This window comes from Bidens hawaiensis, unplaced genomic scaffold (assembly GCF_021521415.1).
Source record: "Bidens hawaiensis isolate Kalapana, Puna unplaced genomic scaffold, B.hawaiensis_p1.1 tig00419641_1, whole genome shotgun sequence".
In the NCBI taxonomy this organism is placed as follows: domain Eukaryota; kingdom Viridiplantae; phylum Streptophyta; class Magnoliopsida; order Asterales; family Asteraceae; genus Bidens; species Bidens hawaiensis.
Genome location: NW_027504920.1, coordinates 18,177 through 40,362, shown reverse-complemented (window position 1 = coordinate 40,362; position 22,186 = coordinate 18,177). Strand labels below are relative to the sequence as shown.

The window sequence follows — 22,186 nt, the reverse complement described above, 5'->3', positions numbered from 1 at the left end:
TGAATCTTGTATTGTTGGCAAACAAACAAGAAAGCCTTTCAACTCTACCTCCTGGCGTGCATCTACTAAACTGGGGCTGGTGCATACTGATCTGTGTGGACCCATGCAAACTCCAAGTCTAGGTAACAGTCTTTACTATTTACTGTTTATTGATGACTTGACTCGTATGTGTTGGGTTTATTTCTTGCATCACAAAAGTAAAGCATTTGGAAAATTCAAACTCTTTAAAAGTATGGTTGAGAATGAAAGCAACTATAAGATCAAAGTTCTAAGATCTGATAGAGGGGGGTGAGTTCTGTTCAACAGAATTCTATAATTTTTGTGATGAGGCTGGCATAAGAAGAGAAGTTACGGCCCCTTATACTCTCCAACACAATGGTGTTGTGGAGAGGAAAAACAGGACCATAATGAATCTGACTCGAAGCATGTTGAAGGAGAAAGAACTATCCAATTTTCTATGGGCTGAAGCGGTCTCTATTGCAGTATACACGATTAACCGCTCACCGACAAAAGTTCTCGTGAATCAAACTCCACTACATGCCTGGACAGGTACCAAACCACATGTGTCACTAATGAAAATGTTTGGTAGTATTGCATATGGTCTTGCACCTTCTCTCAACTGAGAAGGAAACTTGATAATAGAGCTGGCAGATATATCCTCATTGGATATAATACCCAAGGTCATAGACTTTATGGGTATAGGCTCTATAATCCAGTTAGCAAACAAGTTTTCACTAAAAGGTATAAAGAAGTGGAAGTCATTGAAAGTCAAAAATGGGTTTGGAAACCAAGTAAAGATAGTAATGATGACACTTATGCCTTTGTTGACCTTTTTCCTTATAACCATGCAGAAGTACAACTTGATACAACCTCAAACAGTAACCCTACTCCACCACATGACAATGACCCTACTCCACCACATACAACTACCCTTGAACCTACCTATACTAATCCTACAAATCCTCAACACTCACAAAATTTAACACCAAATATTGTCAATACCTCAAATACTTCGAATACCTCATCTACTTTGCACCATACTTCTCAACAAAACCCAACTGCCACCTCATCCAAACGACCTCTCAAACCTCCTACTTGGCTTAATGACTACCACAGTGGTGAAGGTCTTTCAGACAGTGATAATGAGCTACTCTCATGTCAATTTGCACTGAGTATTACGGATCCTATTCTTTATACTCAAGCCGCCAAGAATGATGAGTGGGTTAAGGCAATGGAAAATGAATTACAAGCTATTGAGAAGAACAACACCTGGGAACTGGTTACCTTGCCTTCGGGGAAGAATGTGGTTGGTATTAAGTGGCTGTACAAAACCAAAGTGGGTGTCGATGGAAATTTATTAAAGCACAAGGCTCGGTTGGTCGCGAAGGGGTATTCTCAACTTCCTGGTATTGATTATCAGGAAACGTTTGCTCCTGTGGCCAGGTTTGAAACTATCAGAGTATTTTTGGCAGTTGCAGCTCACAAAGGTTGGTTTGTTCACCAACTTGATGTGAAATCAGCCTTCTTGAATGGGGAATTGTCCGAGGAAATTTATGTAGAACAACCTGAGGGTTATGTGTCTGAAACAAGTCCAGAGAAGGTATATAGATTGAGGAAGGCCTTGTATGGGTTGAAGCAGGCTCCACGAGCCTGGTACTCGAAGATTGATTGGTATTTTAGTGAGCAAGGTTACAAACGCAGTCAAAATGAACCAACTCTTTATGTCAAGAAAACTCAATCAGGAATTATATATGTATGTCTCTATGTGGATGACATCATATGTACTTCCTCTCATGATGAATTAATTCAAGAGTTTAAAGAAAGTATGAAGCAAGCCTTTGAAATGACTGACATGGGTCATCTAAAGCTGTTTTTGGGCCTAGAAGTCAAGCAAACCAAAGAGGGAATCTTTCTGCATCAGCAAAAGTATGCATAAAACTTACTCCATAGGTTTCATGTGACAAGTAAAAGTGAAGGTACCCCTATGAATTGTAATGAAAAACTTTCCATGCAAGACAATGCAGAAAAAGTGAATGAAGAGTGTTTAGAAGCATGGTGGGAGGTCTCATTTACCTCACTCATACACGACCTGACCTATCTCATTCGGTTAGTGTAGTTTCAAGATTTATGCAAAAGCCCTCCAGAATTCATCTTGGTGCTGCAAGAAGAATTCTTAAGTATGTTGCAGGTACTAGCAATTATGGGATATGGTATACAAAGAATCAAGATGTCAACTTGAAGGGGTTCAGTGACAGTGACTGGCCAGCAATGTTGATGACAGGAAAAGTTTATCAGCTTATGTGTTCACTTTGGGAAGTGGGGTTGTGTCATGGAGCTCCAAGAAACAAACTACAGTCGCTCTATCAAGTACGGAGGCCGAATACATTGCTGTAACAGGTGCTGCATGCCAAGCAATTTGGCTTAGAAGGATTCTAGAAGATCTTGACCTACAACAGGAGGGTCCCACTGTTATTTTCTGTGACAACAAGTCAACTATCAACTTGTCAAAGAATCCTAGTCATCACAGCAGAGCCAAACATATCGAGCTAAAATATCACTTTATACGAGAAATGGTGGAGCAAGGAAAAGTGGTTCTTCAATTCTGTAGCACCCATGAACAAGTTGCTGATGTGCTGACTAAGCAAGTAACAAAAGAGAAGTTTGTGTTCTTCCGGCATCAACTTGGAGTTATGGAGTTTGAATCAAGGGGGCATAATGAAGAATAATTCAAACTCAGTGGTTAAAGCTCACATGGTACATGTGCATGGACTTAAGCTCAATAATACTGTTGATATGCCCACGTGCATGTTAACGTTCAGTTTGTTATTTTAGTATTTGGTTGTTAGGTTGCTGAATAATAGGTCAAGTAAGTTGTAGTCAAACTGAAAAACCTCTAGTTCGTTATGTTTGCTTTCCTATTTATAGTTCAGTTGTATTCGGTCCTTGTACTCAAGAATTTACCTAAATCAAAATTACCATTGAGCTTTCAATTGTGTTCTTTTATCTCCTGCATTTAATCTCTAATACCAACACACCTATATGCAAAACAGACTAAATGTCTAACACCAGATCATTGATCTAGTTATTTACAAAAGTTATTTTCATATTATAGGTCCGAGGTAACGCCCAAATATTAATTACTTTATATATGTGTTAATATTATTTTTAGAGATTCTGAGTTTCTAACTGCATCGAGGTCACTAGTCAATAGCCGAGCAGTCGAGCAACTGTCTTTGTTTCACATGTACTTTCAAGTTATAACTGTATTGTAGTGTAACGTCTAACAAGGCAACCCCGTTTTCTCAAAAAATAGATTATTTATTTTTTTGCCTATCAATTAATTACACTCACGTGTTTGATAACGGACGGATAGTTTTTGTATATGTAGAAACGGGTCAAGCCAGAGTACCAGATTGATTCCTAATTTTATAGTTTATAGTAAATAACTTGGTGACTCTATAGTTACCAAGTATTATTCGTATATGAAATGAACCCAACTTTTTTGGTGACTTACGGCTCATTTCATGTTTAGCTAATACGTAGCTTTTATTTTTACCGGGTTGATCCGTTAAAGATAGCATATTCTAAAAATGAGGTAAGAATTCCAAATGCCGGAATAAAATTAAATATAGCAATCACAACCAGGTCCTATCATACCTTATTCAAATACAACAGATGCAAAAATAAAATTAAAACTGAAACAACAAATCTGGTTCATAGTTCAAAGCTTCAAGATGAGCAGCCATGGCCTTGTTCATTGGTGTCGGACCACACCTTAGAATCTGCAGGTTCATTTGTTGAAAGCCATATAAATTATTTTACAGTTATTACATTTGTAATCATATTCACACGCTACTTGTTTATGAAAAAGTTAGAAACATTGAAAGCATACCTTGATATCAAAAGCAGGAGCAGGAAAATGTTCTTCAATCATTTCCTTCGTTACGAATCCCACGCCACCTGTCCATCCCTCAGGTGGCTTCAAAAGTACAAAACATACCGTTACACGTTGTATCCACATTTCTATATAAACATCTTTCAGAAAATAATTGTTCACTTGCAAAATTTGACGGTTCATCATCATCATCATCGTACTCAGTATATCCCACCAATAGCAATGCTATGGTAGGGTCTGAGGAGGGTAAGATGTAGACAGTCTTACCTCTATCCCATAGGGATAGAGAGGCTGCTTCCGGTGAGACCCCCGGCTCGATAGTAGTTTTGCATCAAGCCTTGGACATAAGGCACATAGCACTCAATCATCAGGGACACCGGCTGATTGGTGCATGTGCCCTTGTCTTTCGGCTATCAACGCCACCGCATGATGCCTGATTAACCTTCCGCCACTTTTAACGTTATTTTCACGAGATTAGTAAAATAACGTCAAAATTAGTGCACTTTTACTTTTGCCCACCCGAGGGTTCACACATATATACATTATATGCCCGCACCGCAAGCAGGGCGTAAAAATGTATTAAGGTTGATATTGTTAAGTATATTTGCAATATATAAATCATTGAGATAAAAGTTTTCAATATGATGAAAAGACCAAAGTTAAAAATAAATAAACCGATCAACCTTAAATCATATGTAAATTTTATTACCTCATTTAATACATAGTAAACTTTGAAGCGGCCTGCGTGTTTAGTGGCAAGTGCGTCTAATTCTTCCTGTAAGTCATCCAATGAGTTGATTAAGTAAATGTTACTAAAAACAAGAGCATATACACCTTAAGACAAATAATAAATAACCTTAAGAAGAATGTCATCATATGTGACGTTAGCGTAGATGAGATCCAACTTGGTCTTGTCTGATTCGTCTTCTAGAATAGCTCTCGCAACCTAGGTTTAAAAATATAAATTTTCAACATATTTTAAAAGAAATATCTTCTAACTTTTCAAGATATAATACTAATTAACACCTGAAACATTGGGGTGATGCCCGAGCCACCAGCAATCATTCCAAAGGCTCTCACGTCACCGGGTCGATACTTGAATCGTCCCTGAAATTAACAAATTTAACGGCAAGTTAAACGTTTAAGATTAGCAGGAAGCACATTATGCATTACTAGTTAGATGAATGACTAATAGAATATAATATTATGTATACTAACAAATACAAATACAGATTGTTTTGAACAATAAATTGTGGAATAATGAAAACCCCATGAGGTATTATGAATTACTGGTCAACTATATAGAGATACAATGAGGATGATTACAAAAGAAACCTAATCAGATGATATCTTCTAAACATGATAATAATGTAGTAATAAACACTAATAATATATTATCTCTAATATATATAAGTTAAAAATGATCATACCTTAGGTCCCTTCACAGACAAAAAGTCACCTTCTTTCATTTCTCTAAAGTGGTGGGACATACGACCTTGTGGATACATCTATAATAGAGCAGCATAATTTCATGATTTATATGGAATATAAAATATGATTAATTTGAAATGATCAATTAAAAGAATAAGAAAGAATTTTAAAGATTTATGAATATATACCTTGATAACCAACTCAAAATATCCACGATCGGAATCCAAAGTGGTTGGCGTGTATGGTTTAATAACCTCTTCACCTTGGCTATCCTTACCCCTAAATTATGAAATTTAAAAAAAGCAAAGTGATTGGTCATCTTTTTTTCATTTTGAACAAACGATCGAAAACAAACAATTAAACGGACGTGGTTTTCTTGTTGATGTTCATTCGTTAAGTTAAAGAACATTTTTATGTTCGTTCGTTAATAGTATAATAGAACGGTTCATAAACGTAAACGAACGCAAATGAAACACAGGTGAACGAACATAAACGGACATAACTTAGCAAACGCCAATTAAAACTAAAAGTGAACATCAACTTGTTGGGCTTAAAAAATAATAAAATAGACTAAATTGTAATGGATGATATTTTAATTTCATAAAACAAGACTAAATTGTAATACGCTTAAGAAATTTAAATGATATACATGAACATAAACAAACAAATCTAAACTAACGGACGTTCACGAACATGAATGAACGAATGCTCACAAACATAAATGAACAAACAGGACATATGCTCATGTTCGTTTGTTTAAGTAAATGAACAAAAACTTATGTATATCAGTATATGTTCGTTTGTTTATTAAATAAACTGAAAATAAACGAACTTCCCGCCAAACGGTTCATTGAAAGTTTGGTTCGTTACATTGTTTTTTAACAGCTAATTTTTTCCCACCTTTTACCCATGTCTCAAGTGAGGCTAGAACCTACAACCATTTGGTTGTAAGACATTAGGCATACTTGTAAAAAATGAGTTATACCACACCATTTTTCCAGATCTAAGTAACAATGATACATTTCAACTTTGAGATCAAAATTAATATGCATATGTTACAAGTTAAAAACCAAGATTTTCATTTCTACCACCTGTATAAGGTTCAATGTAATTCTCAATATTTATCAGGGGAGTCGTAAATTTTTGTCAGTTTTTAGTAAGCAAATGACGACATGGTGTATCTATTTTTTCGGCAAGATAAAGTTTCAAGAGTCATATACCTGCAACTAATATGCTGTCCAATAGGAAGTCCCAAAACTGAAGTGGGTGTAGGAAGAGCAAATCTGAATTTGGCCACATTATGGCTAAGCTGCGTGCGTTTCACAAGTTTGAATTCTTTAAAGTTATCCGGATCTATACACCCTGGTCACAAAAAAAAACATTTTATAATCAGATTTTCTGTAGCCGCAATTGATGAACCTAAAGGATAATGGTTCAGAGTGAGTATATCGAACCTTTAGGTTTCTTGGAAAGAAGTAAGAATGCAACAATGGCAACAGCAAAAACAGCAATAACTATCGGGATCTCATTTTGTTCTAGGAAATTCATAGCTCAGCAAAGAATTGAATTTTGCTATGATGATCCGTGATCAATCTTGTCTGAAATATTCATCACAAAAGAGAAGTTGTTGGTACGATAAACATGGACTAATTATAACACCTTCTTCAAATGCTTTAAGTTCTCGGAACAAGAAGCATATAATGCATTAATGATTCTACACTAGTGCAATGTGCACCGAAGGTAATTCTTTTAAGTTTTTACATGTATGTTTGTACGATAACGTGATATGTACAAAAATGCCCCAAGAAACTATAAGTTCTAAGTTGCAAAACATATTACATGTATTCAAGGGATAAAACATGTTTGTAACACTTATGAAGATACACTGATATTTTCGGTTTCATTTGTGTCTAGTGTGCATTGAAACAAATAACTTATAACTTCAAGGAAATGAAACTCTGTAAAAAAAAACTCGAGAGAAAAGCGATAATCTATATGTGTGAATGTGTATAATGAAATTAGACAATGTGACTAACAATGCTTGTCTATAATAGGTGATTGGCAATAATTTATACATCAAAACACCAGATTCAGGTACACATATATGCCTAGTGTAGTGAATGTTATTTATAATGATGTAAAGTTAGTTAAGTGCATGCTGTAATTAGTCTAATCTGCTAGCTGCTACATTCGATTCGATGAGGTGGTTTAGCACATTTGTAAGTCAATCAATCGATTAATTATTATGGTGATAAAAATAAAGTATCTGTATCTAAACCTAATAATACACAATGAATCACTTATGATATCGAAATGCAAATAGGAAAGTATTTAAAATCTACCTCCAATTTTGCCACCAGTCAGTGATCAAAACCTGAAATTAAACAACAATCAATCAATCAATCAATCAATCAATTAGTAGTAGTAGTAGTAGTAATTGGAAGAAGACAACTGAAGCGTACGTACCGGAGAGTGTAGTGTGAGAAATAAACAGAGTAGATGAGTCAAAATTTGGAGGAAGCCTGCCTTCGTATACGTGTATCAATATATATATATATATATATATACATAGATGGTCACGCCTACCTAACCAGAACAATAATAAAGTATCTCTATCTCTATTGGTCATGCAAATGCAACGGCCGCCCATGGATTTTGATCCCCTTTGCTCACTACACTGTTGGTATTAGTTGTAGTAGTGGTTGGGGACTAATGCTCAATTTAATATAACCAATTAAAAGTTTGAAATGAGTCGAGCTTAAATATGCTTGAGTCCGTACTCGAGACTATAATTATTAAGTTATTAAAATAATAAACAAGACTTGCAAATCTAAACGACTGTTTTGTTCGAATGGTTTTTTAAGATTAAATCGATGTTTGTACAATAAATTTTTTAAATAAGTATATGCTAAACTCAAGCTTAAATTACAAAATGTTAAATCCAGGACGATTATGTATCTTACTGGTGTTTGTATTGTATGTGAAATCAATTCGTGCAAGAAAACTAAAATGAGTAAAATCCCAAAACTTGTATCATTGTTTCATAAACGCACACAAAAAGGTTAGATGCTTGACCTCATGTGTGTGGGCGTGCATGTTGAGTACGTAGATATAAAGCAAGGGGTGGTCAATTAAACCGTGCATGTTTGGGTAGACATTGAAGGGTGACTTTTATCAAGTTTAAATTGTTGTGGGCGTTAAGACCTAAGGTTGGCAACTTAGGTAAAGGTTATTGAAATTTTAAGAAATATGCAAAAATAGGTTAAAACGGCTACAATTATATATATATAATTATGAATATAAGATTAATTTCACATTTCTAAAGCTAAGTTATGATTCTTGCTTGGGTAATCTTTTACATTAGATGTACTATTAAACAATTGAACTCAGAGGTGTATACTATAAGCTATTATGTAGTGTTTCATGATACTAACTAATGGCAATTAGATATAATAAAATATGGCATATAAGAAGATTTGTGGCTATATTCTTTTTTTATTATCTCAAGTTACAATGACTAGACGATAAAACTAACTATCCAATTAAGTAATAGATAAATATGATATTCTAGATATAGATGGTTATTCAAAAACAAATAAAGAAATATTCTAACTTAAAGTATAATAATTTTTTGTTTTTTTAACGGCGAATAAAGATAAATATATTAGAACTAGCAAGAAGCTAGGAATAATACAACACCACTCCTATATACAAAATCATTCAACTTTACACTTTAAACCGACATAAATCCTCCCAAATAAGACTCCTCAAATTACAATAATTATTTACTTTTAAAAAAATAACACATGGAAATTCTTCTCAACCAATTAAATAATATTATTTTATTAAATACTCAAATTTAGACAATAAAATAACTTTAACAACTCCTTTATTGGAGGCGAGCGAGCAGCAATAAATTAAGACGCCACTAAAATTTGACCAAACAACCACAATCGTGGACTTATTACCTTTTATTTGTTTTGATTTTATATTTATGTTTATTAAAGGATTAAAAAACATAAGTTGCATTATTGATACCATTCACAATAAGGTGTTTTTAAAAGCTTTCTTCTGGAGTTTTTACACGTTATTCGTTTCCTCTATTATGGGTTTAATTTTCAGGAGACGTTTTTCAAAGAAGTTCTTCACCAAAAACTAAAAAAAATGAGTTGGATGGCCTTTTGCGGATGGTAGGGCTGGGTGGGGGTTGGGTAGTGGATAAAAAAGTGACAATGTTTTTAGGTGTTTTTAGAATTTCTTATTGGGTGTTTTTACAGAATTATGTTTTTATAACGTGAAAGCTGACTATGTATGTTTTTGGATGTTTTTGTACCTTCTTATTGTGGTTTGTCTAAAAGATAACTATTAACTTTCAGATATTGATAGAACTAAAGGCGTCAGATGTATTATATTGTTATTTTATTAACTTGAATCTCTGGCAGCTATAATAGATAAAAGAGTTTTATTTCTACGTAGCCATAGCCATAACCCATTTACACTTGTATGCAACTAGTATTTAGGTTTTTGTGTTGCAACGGGACGTAAAACAATATGAAAAGTAAATGTTAAAAACGTTTTATCAAACCCATGTATTAAAGAGAGGGCGTCAAACCCACACTTTACAGCAAGATTGTCAAACCGAAAAAATAGACAAAAACATTCAGTTATGTAAAACAGAGAGAAAAAATAAGTGGACTTATGTCAAATATAAAATATATGTAATTAAATTTCTCACCAATCACAACACAACTTATCTTTCAAACTAAACAAAATTACATATTTACCCTTAATTTATCGTAATCTAAGGACTTATCGTAAAACACCCGACCCCTCGTACCACCAATATTGTCCGCTTTGCCCACAAAAAACTCACAAATTTGTTTTTAGTTACCCATGTGGAGACTTCTCAAGAGGTCACTCATCCTACTACTACAGTACTACTCACATATGAGCATATTTAACTTTGGAGTTCTCCACTCATCTACTACCATTACGTCCAAAACGCGTTGGTGATTTTAAAAAACGAAACATTACTTACAAACCTCCCTTATCTTTGTCCTATCAAAATTACTTATCCACCATTTTCTTATCCTGATCTTAAACACCCTAAACAGTACGTTGAGTCGTTGACATAAATATTCACATACCAATAAATCCGGCATGTACATGTTCGTCACAAATATGATTTATGCTACAAACCAACTCAAACTAACAGTCGATATTAAGTGGTTACCATACAATAAGCACAACATTAAACTTTAACAAGCTGACTTAAAGACATTCACATAGCATCATATTTTGGTAGATATCGTACTAGGTTGTTGCTGCAAAAGCTTCATCAATGGCCAAAATATATCCAATCTATGAAATCCCTTTGGAGCCTGCACACATAAAAAAACAGATCACAACTTTTTAATGTCTTGTAATGTATCATTACTTTAAAAAAAACAAAAAAACTAGAAAAAGTGCATACCTCGACAATGTAGCGGGCCCACGTGTTTCCAGACCGTTTCTCCATCACTCCGTGTAAAATTGTCAATTCAAGAACATGTATCACCTCAGCTATCTCAAGAAAACGAATGCTATCGTCACATATCATCTGTAACGAGAAACAAAATATATATATAATAACAAAAATATTAGAAATACAGGAAGTGCTAACTGCTAACATACAGACCTCTACAACCATGTGACCAGGATATTGAAGATCTTCAACGAGTATGGGGCATACTGTTGAATCGCCTCCTACTTCGAATGCCCAGCTGGCCCCGCTTTGACTATCTTTGACCACGGGTGTTGAATTATTCTTCAGGCCAGTTCCTGCTTTCTGTAAATCAAACGGGTAGTATACAACTTTTAGAAGGAAACTCAAGTAAAGCTTGTACAAACTTATGTCCATTGACAGTTTGACACACAGAATAATAAAAAGAAAAAAGAAAATAAGATTAAATAAGATTTAAGGGTAAATTATACAACTTTGATTATGCGCAAAACTAGAAGCCAACTTACAATTTATTAGTTATTTTAAAGAAAAACCATATATTAAAAAATTGGTAACAAAAATATTTTCCGCTTAATTTGAAATTGGTTGCTATTATATTTTGGGGTGCAAATGAGCCAAATCGGCTCTTGAGCTACTCAATATCAGCTCGTTAGAAGCTCAAACCAAGCCGAGCTTAAACGACCCAAACTGCCCGAGCCTTAAAATAAGCTTTGTTAATAAACGAACTGAAGCCCGAGCTGGCTCGCGAGCCTAAACAAACCTATTGTTCATAAAACTCTTATTCAAGTTATCATATATATTTTTATAATAATATATATTATCCATAATATTATGATAAATAAAAATAATATATATTTTGTTAAACATAAAAAATTATAACTATAAAAATATAAAAATATGTATATAAATTAATAAATAAATAACAAACGAACAAAGCTCAAGCTTGAAGAAAAGGACTCACGGGATAAACTCTCGTGAGTCGAAACGAGCCAAGCTCAAGCCTTAAAATAAGCTTATTTGATAAACAAAGCCCGAGCCCGGCTTCACTTCTCAAGCTCAAGACACAAGTTGGCTCACGAGCCTTTATTTGAAAAAAAAATTTATTTAATGTATTATATACATATTTTAATAATAAATATTATAAAATGAAATAATGATAAATTATGTTATAAATAAAAGTTACAATTCAAAAAAATATAGAAATAACACATAATGAGTCTAAAGTATATAAAATAATTAATAAATAAAATCAGAATGAAGTGTGAAATTCATATTTTCATTTATATTACGAGCAGTTTGCCCTATAAAAATAACGATAAATTATAATCACTTGCCTCTGATTGGTCACACTGCCTTAACTTGACAGCACGATCACTGACACTTTCTAAAAACATCATATGTTTTACGGTTCGCTCCAGTAGACCATCAATACTACACTGCATTCAAACGACACTAGATTAAATAAATATGACCAATAAATTAATATAAAGGAAAACATCAAAAAAATAAAGGTAACATATAAACCAACCTTTGCACCATTTGGGACAAGTTCACGTAAATCCTTGAGCCGATCCTGAATCAATTGTCGGTCTCGAGGTCTAGCCTTCTGTTTAGCACCCGATTTGACCCGTCTTTTGCTAGCAGCGGATGCTTTTGAACCTTTAACTTGATGCAAAGCGTCATAATTACTATTTTGCCCTTCTTCCTCTGTTAATTCTTTAACTACACCCTCATATGTAATACCCGAAGGTGAAGAACTATTGTTATAATTTTTTACCCTAGTAAAGCATGCAGGTGCTAACTGGTTACTAGTTAAGGAACTCGATCCCTCAAATCCCATTTTCTCATCCATGTTTGGATTGGTTTTACTAGATGATGAGTCAGCAATGGAAAGTGGTTTCACCATGAAAGTGGGACCCAGAGCTTTGTGCAGCTCACACTCTTTAGGAAAGTTTAAGAACGGGACCGCATCAGTAACTAACTGTTGGTTCATTGGTATCTCAGAATAGATCAAACTTGTGGATTGATGTGGATTTGGGAATTCAGTAGCATTTGATGAATGAGATGAATGCCAGTTATCAGAAGTCGATGTTGAAAGACTTTTGGTCAACAGTGTGTGGTTTGGCCAGATGATGTCATCAATGGTTTTTGGCGGTTGAGATGAAAAATGCTGGTCTGTTGCAAAAGCATCAGCATATTGCATGAAATCTTGATGTGCAAAGAACTCATCTTTAATATAGTTGGCCATTTGTAAGTCTTCCAGAAGCTGGAACATTAAGGCAAAAATAAATCAATGCATAAAACTAGAAAGTGACTATTTTGACTTCTTAACTTTTGAATCAGACGATTCGGGTTATAATACATGTAAAAAACTTTTAAAAGAACTTAAACTAAAAGAGGCAACGTCAATAGCCATCCAAATTAGGCTTGAAACGAACTGAACAAACACAAACAGAGCATGTCGTGTTTGTTCGTTTAGCTTTAACCAAGCAAATGATCAAACACGAGTAATTAAGCGAACATGTTTCTCTTGTTCATGTTCGTTTATTCAGAAAACGAACATGTTCATGTTTGTTTATATCGTCTGTTAACAGTATAAACGAACGAGCGTAAATGAACAGACATAACTAAACATGTCGTAGATGAACACACGTAACCGAGTTAAAAGTAGTTAAAAGCAGCGTGAAGAACAATGTGTTGGGCCTCAAAAGTTATTAAAAATAGACTAAGCTGTAATAGACCAAAAAAAAGTTAATGAATGTGTTAACAAGCGTAAAAGAACAAACTTAAACAAACATCAATGAACTTAAAACAAACGAACGAGATGTGTTCATGTTCGTTTATTTTAACAAAATAAAAAAAATTATTGTCCATGCTTGTTCGTTAATTAAATAAACGAGCATAAACAAACTTCCCGTCGAGCGGTTCACAAACTGTTCACTGAACGTTCAGTGTGTTTACTGGCCTATCTGAAATCCTTCATAAAGTTCAATCATTTATGTAATAATGGACTTTTTGTAATCATATCAAACACACTTAAACTATTTATCAAAAAAAAATGAACATTTTGGACAGGTTATTTAATAGTCAACCCAACCCGTTTTGACCTGGTACCCAATCTGACCCGTTTTAACCCGTTACATACATCTTCCAATGAGCCAAGTTGTAGAACTCCAAATGGAATAACAGGCACAAGCAAAATAGTCTGCATGGAAGCAATTCCGAAATTATTAGTCAAAAAGGATTTAGCATGCAACTGCATGAGGTATGATAGTCAATAATAGAAATACCTTGACACCTGCTGCAAACTGTAACAACCATTCATCTGCATTCTGCCAATGGAAGAATGATAAGGATAATATGATAAATTTACAGTTGACAACACAATATGACATTACTAATGTCAACTGAAACTAACCTCAGGATTTGATGCAAAAATCCAGCGACAGTCCCCTGTATATGCCACATCACCAACAACCCTACAATGATTTACAAATGATATCATTTTGTTGCTTTTAACAAGTTCACACACAACACACACAAAAAAGAGAGAAAATTTGTGTTTACCCTTCACCCAATGCATAATTAATGGTTGACATATAAGCCATTGCTAATTCATATGCATCTCCACGGAATGTTTCATTATAAGCACTTGTTTCAGCATTATATATATTTTCCATAGAATCTTGAACTTTTAAGGTGCCAAAGTATCCATCTTCCCACATTAAAACCCTAAAATTTCAGATTAATATTGTTAACATTTACATACACAGTGTATACAATTATACATTTACAAAACTTGTGTATGGTGTGTGATACTTTTAAACCGATCAACTCGTTAAACCTTCTTCCTTTTTAGTTAAACTACATTTTAAGCATTTGATCTGTTACGCGAAGATTTTTAAAAAGTATATAACAAAAATTGTTATGTCGGTACGGGTATACGTGTTGAGGTGGGCCTTGTATATACATGTCTTTTGTGTAAGTGGACAATCAAATTCGAAATAAGATAATGAAATTTTGTCATTATTAAAAAAACAATTTTAGTGGAGATTCTCAACTGCTCCATGGACCACTTTTGAAGTTAACTTAATAATATAATCACATCTTCACCCCTATCATATAACATAGGGGTAAATAACAAAAATAAACAAAAAAGTCTAATGAGACTTTGCTTCTTGCCCAAGTGTAAGGGTACTTTTGTTATACTTATAATTTAAAAAACAGAAATAACTCCAAGGAACACTTCAAAGTTCAAACATATGACATGTCCCTTAACAGAACAAAGAAAGGTTGCTTTTCGATAGATTAATACAGGGATATTTTTGTCTTTCCAGAAATTTTGAGGGTGTCTATGTCATCAGACATGTTTTTGGCCAAATTTGTACTATGAACAAACCAGGATATATATTTTGGTGGTATATAAAATAGTTTCAATATGTGGATGACCATAATGAAAAAGGTAAAATACATGGTGACCTGAACACGCATTATTCCTAAATTTATACATTTTAACAAAAAATGCAACTTGCAACAAAATGTTTGACCCTTTGTTGTTGTTTAAGAACACTTTGAGAAGCAAATCGTAGATTAAATTTCATGGTACAATTACTATCTGAGAAAAGAAGAAAAGCAAGACATACATTTGGTTTTGTTGCAGAAGCTTCCAAAAAACAGCATAATTCCAGCAAGAATTATTGCAAAGACTCTGTAAAAACCTCCTTAAAGGTGTAGCTCCCATCTTACTTTTTCAATATAAAAACTCACCGAGTACAGCAAAGATTAACTTGGATAAAAATATCTAAAAAACAAAATACAGCTAACTAGCTCTGTATGAACCGCGTCCTGCTTGTTTAATCCGTAAACCAGACCGTTTCTTTATTGGTGGCCCTGAGGAAACCATTAAGAGACAACGCATATCTAACAAACAAACGACCTTTGTTCTCGATCTTAAGTATCTAATACTAATTCAGAGATCACACAATGTCAAGGAAGTAATCAGCCTGTTCAATTTGGCGCTTGCTTGAAGACCTTCCATTAATTAGAAATCAATGCTCAAATGACAAAGCTCTCTCTTTTAAAGCAAATACCTAGGAAAATAGCACCTTCTAGATGAACTTTAAAAAATTAAAACAAACAGAAAAACCTGCATACACAAAAAGTATGAGTCAGCTAGCCATTAGAAACATCCAGGCACAACTTAGTTGATCTTTGAGCATACACATCAATTTAGGCATTTCACGCATTCCTGACAACTAAATCAATTAGAAACGAGCTCAACAGTGATATGAATTAGTAACTCATACAGCTCTAAACACAGACGATATGAATTACTGTTTTCAACCATAAACAAAGATAGAATTTAGGCATTTCACCAAAATATAATATATACTGCTTCAATCTAAATAAAGTAGCAGTGGTACACGCAACTCAATTATTCTAGGAGCAGTATATATATAAATTAGACATCGCAATTAAACCCTAACTTAAGTCAATAGGAAGGAATAATAACATTTGATCTACAATCTAGAGTGCTAGTAATGCTAATTAGCAAATCAGATAGGTTTAAACACTGATTATGAAGAAGATAATAACATACCAGCAGTAGTGCAATTAAGAGTGGATTTAAAGAGTATAAAGCTCGTATTCGTTGGCTTCCATAGCTCTGGTACGATTCAAACACAGCAACATCGAGAGAGAGAATGCAAGCGTTTAAGAGAGAGAAAGTAAGATCACGAAGAGAGTGAGGGTTTAGGTGAGGAAAGTAGTCGTGTGTGTTGTTATATAAAATAATATATATATATATATATGACGTGGGGCGGTTCCGTTTTTCAGATTCACGTCATTGCTGGTCGGCTTTGCACAGGTGGTATCTAAACTCTTATGGTAGCTTAACACATAATAAAGTCGTCATTGTAAAAAAGAAAAATCAATTCATTTTCACATTTAACTGAAAAACTAAATTTAGTCCGTTTTAGACCTTTTAGAATTTAGGGGTGTTATTCGGATAATTTAATAATACGGGTTGATTGGGTTTCGAGTTATGATAATCAGGTTGGATTGTCTGAGTTTCGTGTCAAGATCACATAACTTCAATTTGTTTTGGATCACATGACCAATTATCTGGCTCAAATATATGTTCATGAATAAATCACAATAATAAATTACATGGTATATTTTTATGTTCGTGATTAACACACAATAATGATCAGTTTATAAACGTAATGTTGGATTAATTGTAATGATAATGAGCTAAATAGTGTGATCACATAATGATATACATATTTAAGTCAGTTGCATACACGGTGTATGATACAACCAAAAACAAGTTGACTTTCTAAACGATGGGATGTTTGGGTAGTTCAGGCCAACACAAATCTTGATATAGCAACCCACATACAGATTAATATCAATCGGGTAGGAGAGGCTCGGAGGGTGTGTAAACCGTACCATCGGTCGGGGCACAAACTTTTTTATACATATTACACACACACACACACACACACACACACACATATATATATATATGGTTTTTTGTGTTAATAATAAGGTTATTTGCAATGGTGAGATAATTAAATGCTCAGAATGGTTTCTACTTATAATAAATCGGTTGATAAAAGTTTTATCCATGTACATTAGCGTATAAAAAATTTTCGTTAAGACCTACGGGCCTTTTTATTTTGGCTTAGCCGATATATTTAAATTTTCGGAGACGGCCTTGCAATCGAGTTCAGGTTTCTCTCTCTTTATGGTCAGATGTTTTCGTGTGTAATTACTTTGGGTCTCGGGTTACCTCAGGTCAGTTTGCTATTCTACTAAGGTTAAAATCCACCCCTATTTTACCATAAGGACCTTTTGTGTAATTTATTTTAACGTAATATACATGGTGAAGCATTGATCTCGTTAGAAATGCTTTTACAACTAATTACCGAGTTGGCCTTATCATTATTGATAGGATTATACTACAAACATCACAGGAAGATGGTTAGAAGATGTCTTATTACCAAAGCTTCATGGGCAATTCTCTAACAAGAGTTATACAATGAAAGTAACAATGATGACGAGAAACATAGTTGCTTTGTTTCCATAAAGAAAAGACGATACCATGTCATATGTAAAGAAGGCAATATGTTCAGCTGAACAAATTAGAATTATGCCGTTAAGTCAACGTCATGTAAAAACATGACACTTGTAAACACATTATGATTACACATTATATTAATATAAATAATTAAAGAAGAGTAATGATTATGAAAGAAAAAAGATAATATCATGATATTCAAGATTCATGTATAGTTTTGTTTGACGAGTAAAGTTTTCTTATGTTTTTAGATATTAAACTCTTATGAGGGTTATATATTTTCTTTGAGATGTCATAAAGTGAGCCCTAGCTCATATTTTATAAATGGGAGGTTCTGAGGATGGACAATACATGCACTCGGCTGGGACACTTTTATAAGAAGTACGAAATGTTAAAAAATTTCACAAAATCACACACACACACATATATACCCGAACTTGTATAAGCCTACTATTTTTATAATACTCAAACACTTTACAGACCCTTTTTGATTAAAAAAATCCAAAGACTTATAAACTCATTGAGGCCATGCGTATGGGGGCAACAAAACAGGAGATAAGATGCCACAAAATTTTGAAACACCCCCCCAGGCAATAAGGGGGGGGTGACTATTTGTCGCATGTTTGTTTGTGTTTATTATTATTATATATATGTGTGTGTTTGTGTGTGTATGGGGCTACAACACCATTACACCCTTAAAACAAAGACTCACAATTTGCTGACTGGGTGCCACATGACGCAAGTCGCTCCATTTTTTAGGAGTATGAAATGTTAAAAAATTTCACAAAATCACACACACACACACACATATACCCGAACTCGTATAAGCCCACTATTTTTATAATACTCAAACACTTTATAGACCCTTTTTGATTAAAAAATCCAAAGACTTATAAATCCATTGAGGCCATGCGTATGGGGGCAACAAAACAGGAGATAGTATGCCACAAAATTTTGAAACACCCCCCACCCCCACCCCCCAGGCAATAAGGGGGGGGGGGGTGACTATTTGTCGCCTGTTTGTGTGTTTGTGTTTGTGTTTATTATTATTATTATTATTATTATTATTATTATATATGTGTGTGTGTTTGTGTGTGTATGAGGCTACAACACAATTACACTCTTAAAACAAAGACCCATAATTTGCTGACTGGGTGCCACATGACGCAAGTCGCTTCATTTTTTAGCCCTTGCACTACACATAGCCTAATAATTGAATAAGGCTCACTGCTTTTACTTAAGCAATAAAAATTAAATAAATTTTAAAAATTAAATAGGCAGGAGAACATTATAGCATTGACCCTTCAAGGCTTCACCCTTGCAACTTCACAAAGCTTTGTTTAGCTATTTAATATGTCATAAACTCATTATAATATTGTGATTTTATTACTTGTAATATTTATTGCTATAAGTTTAAAATTTTTTTATTTTACATTATTTAATTAATTAAGGCTTAATGGGCTGTTTTTTTTCGAGTTCGACCGGGATATAAATTATCATGGAAACCAATTTACATGTATAACAATGGATATTTAAGTGCATTATAATCATTCTTTTAATGTTTTTGAATTAAGAGCTAAATTTAAAGTTGAATATAAGTAAATAAAACCAAAGCCATAAAAAAAATTAAATGAACATTTATGAAACATTGTTGTTATAGTTAATGATATCCGTTGACCTAGCGTTACAACCTTGCATATTATTTTTAGTTAAGTATGATAATTACTTTCATTGGTCAGATAGCTAATCTTAATACTTTTATTTAGTAGTTCAAAATGCAAAACAAAATAAAATAAAAGAATATTGACAACTCAATTGACACTGTTTAATACTCTAGTCTTGTCAATTCTATCATGCATATCAATTATCAAATATTTTCATCTCACTAATTAGCTTAACAGCTCATTATAAGATAATTATATTTATACGAGTTAGGTACATCATGACAATTTTTTTATAAATATTAAATGGTCATTTTATATGTTCTTCATTTTTTTCTACTTATTTATTATGTGACTTAAATAATCACAAGAACACACGTAAAAAGTTAGATATACAATAACTAAGATGTTAAATGTTTTCTTAGTTTGTCTTATAAAATCACACAAACATATTTGATAAAGAATCCCCAATTAGGGATTTAGGGTATCGTCAAAAAACAAATAAATATGTTCAAAAATAAGCCAAATAATTGACCAAAACAATTGTGCTTAAAAATCCCATATTTATAAACTTGTTTTCTGATATGGACGTGATGTAATATGTAAACCTATATATTATACTTTTGGTATTATCTAGAATGTTACTATCTAAGAAGCTTATAGACGTGATGTAGTAGTTAGGAGTGGTTGATTGTTTATTTGCAACACAAACCGACCATCCTTTTTTATGTCTAACTCAATAATGTTTGATTTTTTAATTATTTTTGACATTTATTTATTGGCAGTAATACCCATATACAGATAGTTAAAGAAACTTAATTACAAACTATGCAGCAAAATCAATGATAATTTTTAAATTAATATTGAAGCAGAAATTCTTTGTTTTAAAAATACAGATGTTTATATAAAAATATAGAAAAAATTGCATATGTAATAACATTCAACAAAGTTTAAATGGTGGTTGTAATTCATGATTTCTAGCTTCGATCTTGTTAAAAGTTATTACATTGTTAATAAAATTTTGTCGTAAAAAAAACTAATATTATTCGTTTTGTTTACAAATAGTTCACGATTTTATTTGTTGTTTGTGTTTGAACGGAGACTTCCTATGCCTCCATTCTAAAATTACTTCCACGTAAAATGCTTGACTTTGTAATTATTATGTTACCCATAAAAGAGTTTAAAACCATTGATCACATTTGAGAGTGTCCCAATAGGCCAATATCTTTTATATGGACGAAATTATGTAAATCTAGGTTTCACAATTACTAAACTTATGTTGCTAAATGCTAACCAGTAACTTTAACTAGACCATGTAAATATTTTTAATTTATTTAAACTAGTTTTTTATTTTTATTTTTATTTTCCAAATTAATATGTCTAGAAAAAGTGGTCGCTTTAAGCCTTTAACTTTAAAGGAAAAAAAGTAGCATGTAAAGTCAACTATATACACAAAAATAATTATATCACATCATTTCTATTGCAGCCTTGCAAGTTGAATGTATCAATCATTATATGCCTTTCAGAAAATTAAAAATAAAATAAAATAAAGGATGGTCAAGAAGCCGTTCGTATCATATTGGTTTATGGAAAGAAAATAGAGCTTATATGATTTATTTAAATCGTATGATGCAAAATAAATAAAAAAACTAATTATGAATCCTGGACAAAAACGTGAACGGGACCCGGGGGGTCAATGCATAATAAAAATAATTCTTACCGGTCATCCATTCGACTATTTATATAAATTTTAGGAAATAGAAAAATTAATTATCAAAGTATTCTTCCTCTTCTTCACATGGCTAGTTTAATTCCCTTGTTGCCAACGTTTAACCACATTCACAATCGTCAAATTGTTAATAAATATGAACAAATCTGGGTAGGACAAGTTTTTATTCAAGTACTAATTAAGCACTCTGGGAAACCATGCATGGATGATAGATCTTCACGAGGCTGGTTCTCTTGTCACTAAAAACAAAGAGGTGAAATGATCATCTCTAAAAAAATTAATTTTTTTGTTAATAATCATCTTATTTTTTTCGATCATGTTTTGATAAAAAACATCCAAACGATTTACAATGAAGTAGCAGATAAGTGGGCAACAAGCTGCGTCGCAACCCCCTTTTAGATAGCAAACTCAATCTTATTAAAAAATTATCGCCCAAAATAAACTAACATCAAACTCTGAAACTAAAGGATGAGCGCCAAGTACAAGTAAAATGTATGGACTAAAATAGTAATCTCTAGAAGCTAGGGACGTAAAATGAAAACCTTATCTTTTCTGCAATGCTTGCAATTTACTCAAAACAATATAAAGTAAAGAGAAAAAATCAACGTCAATCATTTACTTTTTGGTTTAAATCTAGTTTTATTATCTTTTTTAAGTTCAAATAACCCCTACATATATTATTACTTTTTAAACGACTTATCCTATAATATTAAGAATTTTACTTTTGAACAACTTATGCTATAAAATTAAGAATTTCTTAATTTTATAATCTTTAGTTTAAGCATAGTGTCTTTATACTAAAAAGGTAAAATGTTTTAAAAATATGTGATACGGTACAATTGTAAAAGTGTGTCGAAACTAGCTACAACGGTGCTCCAAATTGTAC

The 22,186-nt window shown here is 33.0% G+C and overlaps 2 protein-coding genes across 2 annotated transcripts; both read right to left on the bottom strand.

Moving 5' to 3' along the window:
• Positions 1–3,596: 3,596 nt before the first annotated feature.
• LOC143609443 (NADH--cytochrome b5 reductase 1-like) lies at positions 3,597–7,700 on the bottom strand. Its single transcript, XM_077084196.1, has 10 exons — positions 7,669–7,700; positions 6,781–6,924; positions 6,547–6,688; positions 5,515–5,605; positions 5,326–5,403; positions 4,922–5,002; positions 4,752–4,841; positions 4,605–4,670; positions 3,893–3,979; positions 3,597–3,782 (listed from the first exon to the last, which is right to left on the bottom strand). The coding sequence occupies exons 2-10, from the start codon at positions 6,872–6,874 to the stop codon at positions 3,690–3,692; spliced, it is 822 nt and encodes a 273-aa protein (XP_076940311.1). The 5' UTR covers positions 6,875–6,924; positions 7,669–7,700; the 3' UTR covers positions 3,597–3,689.
• Positions 7,701–10,456: 2,756 nt separating this feature from the next.
• Positions 10,457–16,623, bottom strand: LOC143609458 (transcription factor LHW-like). Its single transcript, XM_077084209.1, has 11 exons — positions 16,429–16,623; positions 15,473–15,975; positions 14,397–14,561; positions 14,248–14,308; positions 14,120–14,161; positions 13,975–14,034; positions 12,358–13,095; positions 12,160–12,265; positions 11,004–11,149; positions 10,800–10,925; positions 10,457–10,707 (listed from the first exon to the last, which is right to left on the bottom strand). Exons 2-11 carry the CDS (start codon positions 15,568–15,570, stop codon positions 10,618–10,620), a joined length of 1,632 nt encoding a protein of 543 aa, XP_076940324.1. The 5' UTR covers positions 15,571–15,975; positions 16,429–16,623; the 3' UTR covers positions 10,457–10,617.
• Between the last annotated feature and the right edge of the window lie 5,563 nt (positions 16,624–22,186).